This window comes from Equus przewalskii, chromosome 7 (assembly GCF_037783145.1).
Source record: "Equus przewalskii isolate Varuska chromosome 7, EquPr2, whole genome shotgun sequence".
Taxonomy (NCBI): Eukaryota; Metazoa; Chordata; class Mammalia; order Perissodactyla; family Equidae; genus Equus; species Equus przewalskii.
In genome coordinates, this window is record NC_091837.1 from 6,398,624 (window position 1) to 6,412,471 (window position 13,848).

At 46.9% G+C, this 13,848-nt stretch overlaps 1 protein-coding gene across 15 annotated transcripts in view; it reads right to left on the minus strand.

Moving 5' to 3' along the window:
* The window catches only part of DEPDC5 (DEP domain containing 5, GATOR1 subcomplex subunit), a 115,957-nt gene that overhangs the window by 2,526 nt on the left and 99,583 nt on the right, over window positions 1-13,848 (minus strand). For 10 of the 15 annotated variants that reach the window (XR_011541771.1, XR_011541770.1, XM_070626892.1 and 7 more), the window contains 4 exons: window positions 8,717-8,886; window positions 5,744-5,915; window positions 3,113-3,173; window positions 1-83 (listed from right to left, as the gene is read on the minus strand). Coding sequence is in view for 13 of the 15 variants with exons in the window: in XM_070626892.1 (XP_070482993.1) it covers window positions 1-83; window positions 3,113-3,173; window positions 5,744-5,915; window positions 8,717-8,886 (486 nt within the window). In the remaining 2 variants the exon portion in view is untranslated. The remainder of the gene's footprint in view (window positions 84-3,112; window positions 3,174-5,743; window positions 5,916-8,716; window positions 8,887-13,848) is intronic. The other 5 variants (XM_070626899.1, XM_070626896.1, XM_070626898.1 and 2 more) reach the window with 1 other exon arrangement.

The window sequence follows — 13,848 nt, forward strand, 5'->3', positions numbered from 1 at the left end:
CTGTAACGTGGATGTATTGAGGCTTGTTCTCAGCGGGGAAATTAAAAGCAGAGGCAGAATATTTATCTTGCACAAACCCAAACCTAAGGTAAGGACAGGAAGACACACTGATTAGGGCCTCCCTAGCTAAAGCAACAGGGGAACGTGGCTAACCGGACTCTCTGAAGGCCTGGGCTAAAGGGATCTGGAAAGCTCTCTTTCAAGATGGAACAAGCAGGCTGCTTATTTTCACCCTCACCACTTCCAGCCACCCCTTTAATGGCTCATCAGATCTCCACCCCCACCACCTCCCAGCCCCGCAGCCTCCGTTCATCTCCACAGTGGCCAACAGTCCTCTCACCTGCTGTCCCCTTCCTTATCTAGCCTTCATCTCTGCCTCACCACCCCCTCCCTCCTGCGCCCCCCTAGCCATCCCATCAGACCCTCCCACCGTGCCCACCCCCATACTTGAGGCTGTCAACTCCTCCAGGGAAGGGTCCTCATCTTAATTCACCTTGGCCACCCCTCTCCCTCCTCACTGTTCTCCCACACTAATCACAAAGTAGATTCTCAATAAAGGCTTTGAATTGAAATGGAATGTATCTTAATTGAAATCCTTTTCTTAAAAGTGAGGAACACCAGTCTGGGGCTCTCCGCTTCACCGTGTTCTGGAAATGGGCAGGAGGAGCCATTTTTCATCTATGGCTTATTCCATTCCACTTCTCGTCTACGGCTTGTTCTATTCCTGGTTTTTCTATTTCCATAAGGCACATTTATTACAGCTCTACCTGCTAAGTGCTGCAAAGGACGTGTTAACAGATGTGGCTCCTGCCCTGAGTCTGAGGGGCTTATGTAATGAAGGCAGGGATGGAGGCAGAACTAAAGGAGGTAAAATGCCTGTCTCCTTTCCTGGACTGAGTTCCTCAGGGAGGTGCTGTGTGGCACCCTCTATAAAAGCTGCTGGCTTTACACTGGCATTCGATAATTATTTACTGGAGAAGACATGAAGTCAGATATGCAAATTAAATGGAAGGCTAAGAGGCACTACAAGCTCCGTCATCTATAGACTGATTCTATCATGTGTGGGAACGGCTCTGGATTTTGCCTTTCTTCCCCTCTACCTTCCAGTCAAGGCTATTTATGTACTCAGCATGGATTAGCCTGGCCAGATTCTTGCTTCCTTCCTTCCTGAAGTCACCAGGAAAAGCTTTTATTCTTAAAAAGGCAATTTAACCACATGGTTCTTGGCCCCCTCACTGTCCACTCAGGGAGCACATGAGCCAGGATTGCAGTGGGGGTAGTGGGGCTCCAGTCCCCGGGATGGGATGTACTAATCTCATGCCAACTGCCCAAAGATGGAGGAGGAGCTGGGAAGCCATGGCAGAGGGGTCCAGGGAAGCTGCATACTTTTCTAACTCTTTCCTAGATGGATCTTATGGGCAGCCTAATGTTTCATTTCAGAGTCACATTCCCACCTGGAGTCCACTCTATGCAAAAGCTACATATTGAACAACTCTTCCAGACAAGGCACTTTACTAGGCCTTGTGGAAGGAAACAAAAATGAGAAAAACGCATACCCTTGTCCTCCAGGAGCCCCTAAACTAGTGTAACAGATGGACAGAGTGCAGTGGGAAAAAGGGAAGGAGGGATTCAGACTGGAGGGACCTGGGAATCCCAGTGGAGCAAGACTGACAGGTGTAGAAGGGAGTGGGCGCTTAGGGGGAAGGCGGGGGAAGGGGTTTAAGTGGGGAAGTGGGAGGGGGCTGGGTGGGGAGGCGGGAGCAGGTTTAAGCGAAGGGACACACAGCAGAGCCCTGTGCAGTGATCCATGGGGACTGGACAGAAGACGCGAGGAAATCAAAGGTGGAAAAGCAGGCTGAAGAGGAAAGGGCAATATTTTAGAGAAGACATGACTGGGATCTGGACTGAGGTGGATCAGGAAGAGGATGCTGTGAAGAAAAAAGCAGATTTGACAACTACAGGTCATGTTCTGAGTGATATCCAGCCAGCAAGGTACAAGAACTGCTCAATGGCGTATGAGGTAAGCAGTGTCAGACCCGCCTACGAACTCGTCAGTTGGCTGGGGTCTTCCTAATAATAACTACTGTCTACTGAGGGCTTACAAGGTGCCAGGAACATCAGAGAACCCTCCCAAAACCCCTACAAGAGGTGAGAAAACAAAGGTGGAGCAGTTCCAGGACTTACTGATGCGTCCCCAGCCAGACGCTGGTGGAGGCAGAGGCGAATCAGGCCTCTCTGCTGCCCACATCATTGCCCGTTTCTGCCGACCACTACACTCCCCATCTTCTGCCCTGAATCAGCACCTTCTCCTACTGGAAGGAGGAAACTAGCTGCCCTGGCATTCACCCCACAGCTTTTACTAAGCATGGAAGCTAGGTCGTAGCTTTCTATGAAGAAAAGGGCAGAATAAGGTCTAAGGCAGGGTGGGGATCACTTGAGTGAGGGGAGGCTGAAGAGTCTGGACTTCATCCTGAGACTGTGTGGGATGGTGGGGGTGCTAACAGTTGAAGACACTTGAATGAGATGATATGACACTCAAGAAGGTGCAGGAGAGGAGGTGAAGCCAGAACAAAGGCTTTGTTTTCACCATGGTTCACGTGAAGCCGCAAGTGGACGCTGAGTTAGTGATGTTCTGGAGACCAAGCTGTACTGGCCTGAAGGGTAGGGAGCTAAGCCTTGGAAAGGTTTTCCCTGGCGCACACACTAGGTGCCAGTGGGTATCTACTGACTCATCTATTGCTTTTTAAGTATTTATTGTCTTTTCAACATGTGTCAAGGGGCTCTTGACAAATTTTACAGTTTTTTGTCTCATGTCATCTGCGGGATAGCTTGGCTCAGGGTCTTGGAAGCTAAGGAGGGAGCTCTATGCTCTCTCCTCAACTGGACAAAGAAGGAATTGAGGTTTGAAAAACAACAGCTACAGGAAATGGAGAGGTAGTGCTTATCTTTGAAACCAAGGCAAAGGGTCTCATCAGAGATAAGCAGTTTATGTGTCATTGGTGGACTAGATCCATTTCTCCAGAGATGAAACAAACCGGGTTTTGCTTTGGTAACTGCTATTCAAGACAAATACTGATGCCTTCCCACCATTCCCTTTTGCTAAGGGACAAACCTGTGTGCAATGGCTTCCTGGAAAAGGTGCATTCGATCCCAGTATGTTTCTGGTTCAAAGCCTGAAGGGAAAAAAAGAATAAATGCCGAGTTATGATCCCAAGCTTTGTAATTCTCCCTAGGTCTGGCTCTCTGTACCCTTCACTGCTCTTGGCAGTTCTTCCCCCTTGAACTCAGCTCAGCTTTTCCACACCACCTGCTTTTGGAAAGAGCAGCCTCCACCCCAAGGAGGGACATCCTAAAGAAAGTGAAAGCCATGTGTTCCCACCATCCCTTCCCCCAAGCTCTATCAGGATCTAGACAGGGGACGAATGAGTCCTTGAGAACCAGTGTGAGGTACCAAAACTTGAAGTAAGACTCATTTTAGTGACTTCCTATTGCAAAGGTGGAAAGGAGCATGACATTAAAGTACAAACAGAAAACAGGCTTTAAATGCATGTTACCTGCTTCTAAGGAGCAAGAAAAATTTTTTTTATTGCTAATACTCCATTTCCCTTCAAGGAAAGGCAACATTACAAGCTCCATTTTAGGGGTGAGGAAATTTAAGCAAATATAAAATGAGTTTTGGAAATGTGGCTGGCTGGGGAGGGGAGCCAAGTAGACAAGTGTCCTCCCCCATCGCCCACTTCATTGCTCTAGCTTCGCTGCTTATGCAGGGCTGGTGTGAGGATCAAGAGCTGAGTGAGGAGGTGGGAGGGCTGAGGCAGCCTGTCACAGCTACAGGCAACAAGCCAGGGCTGCTCTCAGGGCTGAGGGGCTGAGGGTTGGGCAGCAACTGCACAAGACACCCCCCAGACCAGGGGTGCCTGTGATGGTTCATTACTCCCTCCACATTTGCAATTTTCTATCAAGGATAGAGTCGAGGATTCTGGGCAACTAAAGAACAAGAAAGGAAAAAAGACTTTGACTTTAATAGGAAAAAGCACACAGACACAGCAGATTCTTGTCAAATTTTTAAGATTTTGAATTTACTGTTATCAGAACGGGAGATAACAGGAAGAGAAGTGATACAGGGGCAAGAAAATCGATTTTTAGATTCAAGTCCTTATTCCTTTAAACTAGGACTCTGTTCTTTCAGCTGTAACCATGGCAACCAACAGAGGATGCTGGTCGTGAAGACTGGGTTACAACTGGCAGGGAAAACCATCAGCTCACACAAAAATGTCCTCCGATGCCAGCCCTGCCAGCAATCCTGTGCTGTTATAGTGAAGGTGGAAAACCTCGCAAGAGTCTTTGGATGGTGTGCCGTCCCCTCAAGATACTAAAAATAGCAGCATGAGGCAGTGCCCAGCCTAGAGTCGTCAGATATGAACACAATCATCTGAAATTTCAGGACTGCAAAAATGGTTGTCTCTCAGCCACAGTGAGGTTGAATGAGAATGTGTGTGCGTGTGAAGAGCATGCTGTAAACTCCAAGGATCACGGACTCTATGGCCTCCAGTGGCTCTGTGGGGCTCACCTAGAACCCCAACTCTCATTTAAAAGATTGTGTCTATACAAAAATGTCTTCCACGATGTAAACAAACAAAGAACACACAGACGGGCCCCTTGGAACAAAGCTGTTTAAACCATGGAGGCAGCCTGTCATAGGGAAAGCTCAGGAACACTCAGCTTGACCCCCTACCCCAACCTGGCGAGACCTCTCACTCCCAGCTGGTTCTCTGCCAACAACCATGACACAGACTTACAAGGGCACCAGGAGAAAGCATCTCCTGTGCATCAGAAGTTTTTTCTTTCACATTTATAATTCCTATATCTGAGAACTCAAGAGTTCCTGATGTATTATCGGTAGCAACTCTAGCTTTTCGTTTTAAAAAAGATCATCTGTGAGCTCATGGAAAGCTTTGTAGCAGGTATTTATAGGCTCATCGCAGCGAGCACTTGGTGATAGAAAGTTACATGCTGTGTGAAGTAAGCTCGTCCTTCCATCTGTCCTAAACCTGCCCTCAGAGTTCTGGTGGACTAGGGTGGAGCAGCAGGGCGGGGTCGGTCCCTGTGTGCTTCTGTTCCACGGACAGCCCTGTTCCAGGGGCAGGGCTCTGATCAGGGTCCTGCTGTTCTCCTCTGAGCCTCCTCCTGCTCTGTCTTCTTGAGATGTGGGACTTGAGCCACATGCAGTGTTCCAGGTGCTGACATGCCACAGCTTTGCACAATAGGACACTGTTTCCTGTTTTGCTTTCAATGCCTCCCTTTTTTGGCCTTTTTGCATGAACAGCAGATTCAAGCCTCCTGTGAGGCTCACATTCCTGCAGGCCAAACCAGTTAGGCAGGAGCACAGAAGGGAGAGTGTGGGGACAGTACCAGGCTGCTTGTTATTTAAAGAGTAGAGCGTCTTCTCCCATCCACCATTCCACCCCAGGTCTTATGAGGGTCTTCCTGAATTGGCAAGGCAGCTCTAGCCACTCCCATTTTAAGACTAAGGAATTTGAGGCTCAGAGACATTAGGTGACTTGTCCAGGGTGCCAGCCACTAAGTGAAGAACCAGGATTAAAACCCAAATCCTTTCGGCCCCTTTTCCAAAGATTCCTGTTTTTCACTAGCTTGTGTGGATTAGATACCTAGAGAGGTGTCCTTGGGGGAGGGAGTCTTACTCTCTTTGCAGACAGAACCTCCAGAGGGGAGTATCTCTTACTGTCAAACAGGTGCTCACTGCCCTCCTTCAGCAGGCAGCTGATGTTGAGCGGGATGAAGAGCTGGGCTCGAAGTGGATCTCCATACAGGTAACTGGGCAGCGCAAAGGGACCCTCCAAAACCGGGACCAACAAAAAGCCACAGGAGGTGGCTTTTCGATGCCAACCCTGGACCTGGTGGAAAGCACAGAAACAATGTCATCTCCAAGTTCATTTAGACAAGAGAAAATACTTCCCACGGAGTGAACATGCCAGAATGGAAGCATGCATAATGATTGGCATGTTCATTTATTAATGTTCACTGGCACCAACCAGTCCTGGGCAGGAAAAAGTGCAGTGTAACCTTCCGATGAATTCTCAAGAAACTGTGAGTTAGCACACAGTTCCTTTTCACAGCTCAAGCTTCTGCAACCTCAGTGTTTCTTCGGGGAAGAGACTGGAGAGAGCTATTTCTTGCCTCTTCAAACCCCTTCTCATTCTATAGGATGTTGGAGGAAGGTCACGGGATATAGGTTAAGTTCTTCTAATTTTGTCCTTTATCAAAAATTTACTAAGTCGAAAGTATCAAATAGGAAAACAATCCACTGAGAGGGACGTGACTCAGGGAGGAAGATGACTGTGGTGGCCTCTGGCCAAAAGCGATAAGCCCTGACCTCGCGGAAGGAGAGCCGCTCTCCGGCAAACTCCCAAAAGCTGTCTGTCCAAAGACTGACCGAGAATGAAAGTTACTGGGGTATAAAGACAAACCTCCCTACCAATAATATTTTCTTAGGGAACCGTGGCAATTTTCCAGGTCTTAAGATACATTTTTAATCATAAAACTAATGTGTATATATATTTTAAAAGCTAATGCATATGGCTCTGGCACACAGATGATATTTGTGACAAATATTATTCCAAAAAAATACAGTTTGGGCCATACGTCAACTTAAACAGGTATGATTATGTTAAAAGTCGAAAGGGACCACTCTTAGCTTTTCTCCCAGGAAGACTCATAACAACCACCAAATCACTAAGATCTCTGTTTGACCAAAATAACTTCTAAGACCTAGTCAACCACTTTTTTATTTTATGTAATATTTATCTTAATAAAATGTGATTTATAACAAACTTAGACATTGTCTTAATAACTAACCTCCACTGGAGATTTCCAAAAACTTAACAAAAAAACGATAAAGAGATTAGCAGCTTTCAGTGGGTTTTACATGAATTGATGCAAAGAGTGTGTTTTTAAAAGATAGCTGCTAATTCTTCTGAGGAAATAAATACTCCTTTCCCCGCCAAACTGTAACTATATGTGTCAGAGGGTTAGCTCTGGCTGGAGGGAGTGGTCATCTCGGTGTCGACCAGCTGGGGAAGAGCTGGTGTCCTCTGCAAGCTGAGCAGGACGGGCAGTTGGGCATCTTTTTTGTTTTGGACCTTAAGAATCTTCCCCTGCTGAGAGTCTCTGCAAGGGAAGGGTCCTCAAAGATACGAATGTCTTGTGGAGGCAGACTGGGGCTAGGCAGACAGAGACCTGCATAAATCTCTTCCCCAAGATACCACGTCTTGTGGGACAAAACTTGGCCTACGAGCCCTGGACTAAAAAGTCCTCTATGTTGCCAGCTAGCACTGCACTCATTTCTCTTTGGTCATCTCCCAACTTTTCGTGTACTCTTTTTGAACTTTCCAGCTGCTCTCAGCTGTGCGATGAGATGTTTGGGCCAGTGTTGGAGGGAAGCAGGACTCAGCTGAAGCCACAGAAAAATATTATTTTGGCTGAAGGCGAGAGTGTATAAAAAAAGTAGTAGACTGTAAAGATGGTTAAAGGGGGCTCCTGGAAGATATTGACAGCTTGGCTGAGGCGTGTTTATTCTATAGACACTGGGACTGGGGATGGGGGTAGCCAGGCTTCTTAGGGCAGGAGCAATGAATGACCTGATCAGACAGAAGAGCCAGGGCAGACTAGGAGGAAAGACAGGCAGAAGACCAATTAAAACAGGGCTTTTCAACTTCGGCACTTGTGACATTTCAGGCTAGTTAATTCTCTGTTGTAGAGGCTGTCCTATGCTATGCATTGTAGGATGATGAGAAGCACTCCTGGTCTCTATCCACCAGGTGCCAGTAGCCCTTCCCCACCATTTGCCACAAGTAAAATGTTTCCAGATATTGCTAAATGCCTCTCTGGGGGTAAAATCACCCCTCTCACCCGGTTCAGAACCAGAGCTATAAGTAGTGACATTCATTAACAAGGGATTGGTTAAGTAAACGATGATAAAAACAAATAGAATATTCTGCAGCCCTTAAAAACAAGGCAAAATGAAAACAAAAAACCCACCACCAACAAGGCAGACTTATTTAAACTGATATGGAAGATACATAGGTAATAGGAAAAACACAATGTAAATAGTACGTATCCCACGCTACTATATCTGTTTGGAAAAAAAAAAGGCAACAAGGTTTGGCATGTGGAGCAAGTCTCTCTGGAAGCACACTCAGCAAAGTGGTAGGGTGGGTGCTTTTAGATGCAAGTCCCAGGGAACAGGGTGAGGGTGGGAGAGAGACTGACTTTCTACTCTAAACCAGTTGATGCTCAACCAGGGGCAATACTCCCCCCTCCCTGGGGACATGTGGCAATATCTGGAGACATTTTTTGGTTGTCACAAGGAGGATGTCCTACTGGCATTTAGTGGGTAGAGGTCAGGGATGTTGCTCAACACCCTAGAATGCTCAGGACAGCCCCCCACAACAGAGAATTACCTGGCCCTAGAGGTCAGCAGTGTCAAGGCTCAGAAACCCTGACCTATATCCTTTCTGACTGTTTCAAATTTTTATAAGGTTTAATTTTTTTTAAGAGGCTATTTCAATAGTCCAGGTGAAAGGTAATAGGAGCCTGAGCTGAACAAAAAAAATGTGACATGAATCTCTACTAAGCATCAACCGGGCCCCTCTGCAAGGTGAGCCAAGGCCCCTTCACAACACGAGGAGGTTCTCACCATCTCAAAGAGGACGGCAGCGGTCACCGCCATCCAGTGGAGCTTGATCTCGAAGGCCGCATTCAGGGAGAAGTTGCCATGGTAATAACAGCTGCACCACTCCAGCCGGTCTGTGCGGTTGTTCACGTCCACATCCAGGGTCACAGTCCTCTGCTCTGGGACAGTGGCAGCTAAGTCAGCATGTAGGAGGGGCCACAAGAGAGAGGGAAAAGGAGGAGTGGGATGAGAGAGGAAGAAGAGACAATTAAGCATCCAGATATGAAACTGCAGAATCACCTAACAGAAAATCACAGATTCTAGAAGCTTCCTGGAAATCATCCACTCCAGGGGTTGGCAAACCTTTCTATAAATGTCCAGATGATAAATATTTTAGGTTTTGCGGGTTTATGGTCTCTGTTTCAACAACTCAACTCTGCCATGATGGTGCAAAAGCAGCCATAGCCATTACCCTAAAGAATGAGCTGGCTGTGTTCCAATAAAACTACCTAAAAAAACAGACGAATTTTCAGGGCAGTGAAACTACTGTGTATGATATTACAACGGTGGACACACGTCAGTATACATTTGTCAACACCCATAAAATGTACACCAAGAGAGAACTCTAATGTAAACCATGGACTTTGGGTGATGATGTGTCCATGTGGGCTTATCGATTGTAACAAACGTCCCATTCTGGTGTGGGATGTTAATACTGGGGGAGGCTGTGCATACGTTGGGACAGAGAATATATAGAAACTGTACTTTCTGCTCAATTTTGCTGTGAACCTAAAAGTGCTCTAAAAATAAAGTTTATTATCAAACAAACAAATGCAGATGGTAGGCCAGATTTGGCTGGTGAAACCATAGTTTGCCTCCCCCTAACCTAATGCAACCCCTTCATTTACAGATAAGGAAATAGCAGCCCATGGAGGATAAATGCCTTGGCCAAGATCACAGAGTCAGAACGTCAGCCAGGCTGAACACCAGAACTTCCAATTCCCATGAAGGTACACAATGGGACAAGCAGCCTAGACTACAGTGACGAGGAAGTCTTGATTTTCTGGTTTCAACCCAGGAAGGCAATAGTTCTATAATCTTTTCCCAAGAAATGAAACCCCATAAAGAAGCTAAATGCCCTCTTCCATCAACTATGTGTTGTTCAAAGATTGCAGGATAGTATCAAACCAGCTCATCCTACCTGGGACTCCTGCTCAGAAATCCTACTCAACTAAGACAGGGATGTTCTAGAGACGGGTCAGAGAATCAAGTTCCTGACCAGACTAAAGGCCTGAAATAGGCTCAGAAGTAAAGGAAAGCGGCCGGCCAGTGGCCAAGTGGTTAAGTTTGTGTGCTCTGTTTTGGTGGCCCAGGGTTCTGCCGGTTTGGATCCAGGGCGCAGACCTGGCACCGCTCATCAAGCCATGCTGAGGTGGCGTCCCACATAGCAGAGCCAGAAGGACCTGCAACTAGAATATACAACTTTGTACTGGGGGAGCTTTGAGGAGAAGAAGAAGAAAAAAAAAAGATTGGCCATAGATGTTAGCTCAGGGCCAATCTTAAAAAAAAAAAAAAAAAGAAGTAAAGAAAAGATCAGAGCTCTGCTCTGCCTGGCTGGGCAAAGGGCGTCTATAAACTATTATCGGCCCCTCTTTCTCCCCTGCCCCCATGAACTCAATGGTATTTCTTTATCTAAAGCAGTCAGCTTAGTTCTGGGTTTTGCAGGTAAAAGCCATGCATGGCTTTTATCACTGACAAGGACAAAACGGCTCTTGAGTCAGCAATTTTAACAAACTTCTGTTGGGAGGTAGTGGAGCTCCAGCTAGGACACTGAATGGCACCTAGGTAGACTGATACTCAGCTGCTAGGTATACAGCTTATCATCCTCTCAAAACCAGAACATGCAAAATGGAAAGCATTCTTGACTTGGAGTCAGGAGATCTAAGCTCTGCCATTTATTAGCCATGTGCCCCTGAGAGCGTTGCTTTATCCCTCCTGGTTTAGTTCCTGGTCTGCAAACAGATAGTGCCCACCCAGCCGCTTCACAGAGGAAGGGTGAGGATCAAGTGAAAAACGGATGAGAAGGGGTCACGGATTCCCCCCACCTTCTTCTCTGGCCACCCTCACTTGTAACTCCTCTTTTCCTCCTGCTCCTGTTATTCCTGCCTCCTGGTTTAAGCCATGAGCTCACCAAGGCTCAATCTGAGGCCTGTCCATGACACTCATGGACCCTGCTTAGCTGTCTGACGCTTAAGGCCGAAGAACTTGGTGGCTCTGATGCTAAAAGTCTCATCAAAACTAGTTTCTGTCTCTGCCTTGTGTTCCTGATTCATGACACAACCAGAGCAACTCTTTACTTAACAGCCTAAATGAAAGGAAGAAAGCTTTGCTCTCTGATCTTGGACACTGTGTATTCTGCTCCCCGCCCCCCCCCTCACCGAGCTGAAAACACCAGCAGTGACCTCTGCTAAGCATCAACCGGGCCCCTCTGCAAGGTGAGCCAAGGCACATCTTTTCTTTCCCATTTGGCATATCAAGTTCTGAACTGGCTGGTCTGAGGAAGCTCAAGGAAGTGCACTGTTCAGCCAAATAAGTTATAGGCTCAAGATATCACTGTCTTCCAACTCCAGGGGTTCGATTTGACAGTACGGATGCTGCCAGCAGGCTTATGATGTCGACAAAGCTGTAGGCCCAGCTGAGTCACAGCTTTCAGTGAGTTCTCTGAATCGCTACTTGAGCTCCATGAGAAATGACTTATTCACCTTGGGACAGGGAGATATGGCGAGTCAGTAAATATGTGCAATCCAGAGGAGAGCAAGCTGAGCATTCTTCACCTGGGTCACAGTGAGGGGGCTATTAATGACCCAGAGAGGATATCACTGTCAGTAGAGAAAAGAACGAAATCTCAGGGAGGGGACTGAAGCTCAACACAACCACCTGAGCTGCCCAACGACAGAATGAGCCGTCTCAGGAATTAGTGCCATGTTGGTGGGAATTTTCAAAGAGCACTTGGCTCCCCACTTATCAGGAGTGCTATAGAAAACATTCAAGCATCAAGGTTTGGATCAAGGCGCTCTACAGCCCCTTCTGAATCCAAGATCCAGTTGGTTGCCAGGAAAAAGCTCAAAAGCAAAAGGTGTGTGAGTGGGCTTAAAGGATGCGGTGTTGCTTCTTCCAGGGTCCTAGATGCCCCAGCAGCTTTATAGCTCAGTGACACTGGATGACAGGGGTTGGGGAGTGGGAGCTACCACGGGCCAAGTCAGAGAGGACCATGTGCCATCGTCAAGCATTTCAGTACAGCTTTCTGCTGCTAAACTCCAATTGAGAGTTAGAAAAGTTTAAAAAGGAATACATCAAAAACAAAAAAAAGGGAGCAGGTTATAAATGATAGAATAGGCCTTCTTCCCCCTATAAACCACGTTAATTTTTTTTTCTGAGAAAAAACTCAACACTGAAGATAGTTCAATTTAAAGACAACAACTCTTTCTCACTTAAGTAAATGACAAAGTGAAAGTCTATATTCCATCCTGAAAAAATGCTGGGAAGAAGTATCTTGTATCCTAACACAAAGGTCTGAGGGATGCTACCGGATAGAATTAGTTGTAATAATCCCATATCAGGTTTAAAAGGAAAAGAAACCCACTTCCATGGGAGGGGTGATGGGATAGGAAACGGATAGAGTGACATTCCACCGTAACAATTATGGGAGCCATTGAAAAACTAATAAAAGGGTGTTTTTCCAGAAAACATGCAAGATTCTGCCTAGTTTCAGAATCACTGACCCCTTAACGCCCATGCGCAGACCCCAGGTGAAGAACGTCTGCTTAATAAACTACCTGCTGTAGATGTAAATCGTCTCTTTTCCCCCACTCTCCCTCTTTTGAAGTATGTGACATATTTTTCCACATGCTGCTCCTCTTTAAGAAGAATTTTCTTCTTAAAGCAACTGAGAACCAAAGCTAAAGTGAAATGATCTGGATCTCATCTTGAGCTTAGGACTAGGGCAGTCAAGAGAGTCCTACCAGCCTGAAGGGAAAGACTTTGAAAATGAGGATGTTCACATAGAAACTGTCAAAACAGCCTCCAGAACCAAAACGATGATGCAAAGGGACAGTTCCTGAAGCATCTGCCAGAATCAGTGACTCTAACCAAGGCAGAAGTCAGCAAACAGGCTTGACTATACACACACCTTCGTAACACCCAGCTGTCTGTGCCCTGGCTGGTAGCATTCTCAACAGAATGAACAGTAGAACCACTGTCTTTCCGACAATTTGACAGTTAATTGCTTAGTGTCAGAAGGTTTGCTGACTCCAGACCTAATGTTCCAAATTCAACTTTCCCCAGTTCTGCCAAACTACATTCATTCATTGTAGGTGCTGGGACAGCCAGTGAATGAAACAAAGTTCATCCCCCAGCTTAAGTCCTTGTGGAAGAAGAAAAAGATACTAACTGTGCAAATACAGACACAACAGCAGGCAGGCGGTGTGATAAGAGTAAAGGAGACTGAGACGCAGCATTAGGGGCCCAGAGAGTGCAGGGTCGGGTAGTCAAGGAAGGCCTCAGGGCAGCGGTGGGGGGAGGCAGCGGGCAGGAACAGTGCCGCAGGCAGAAGGAAAGAGCCCAAAGCAGCATGGTGCTTGGCATGTTCACAGACACATGGAAGCCAGCGTGAAGCAGAGTGAGCAGGAGGCAAGCGACAGGAGATGAGGCAGAGAGTGAGGGGCCACATCGTGGAGACTGTGCGCTGCTAAGAGTCTGGCTTTTATTCCAGGTGAGCTGGGAGCCTGGAGAGGATCCTGCCCAGAGGAGGAAAGTGATTAGACTTACATTTGAAAGGGGTTCTCTGGTTCCTGCGTGGAAAGTGGATTATGGGGAGCAAGGGTGGAAGTCAGGAGGCCCATTGTGAGGTGACTGCAATAATGCAGGCAGGAGATGATGGTGGCTTGGACCAGGGGTCATAGAGGAGACAGTAAGAAGTAGCCAATTCTGGCTCTATATTGAAGGTAGACATAAGGAAGAGAATTTGCTGATGAATTGGATGAAGGGCGGGAGAGCAAGAGAGAATGAAGCCAACTGAGTTTTCTGTCCTATGTCACTAGACTGAGAAGGGAAGACTAGAGAGAAGCAGGTGTGTGGGGGGAAGGGGCGCAGCAGGA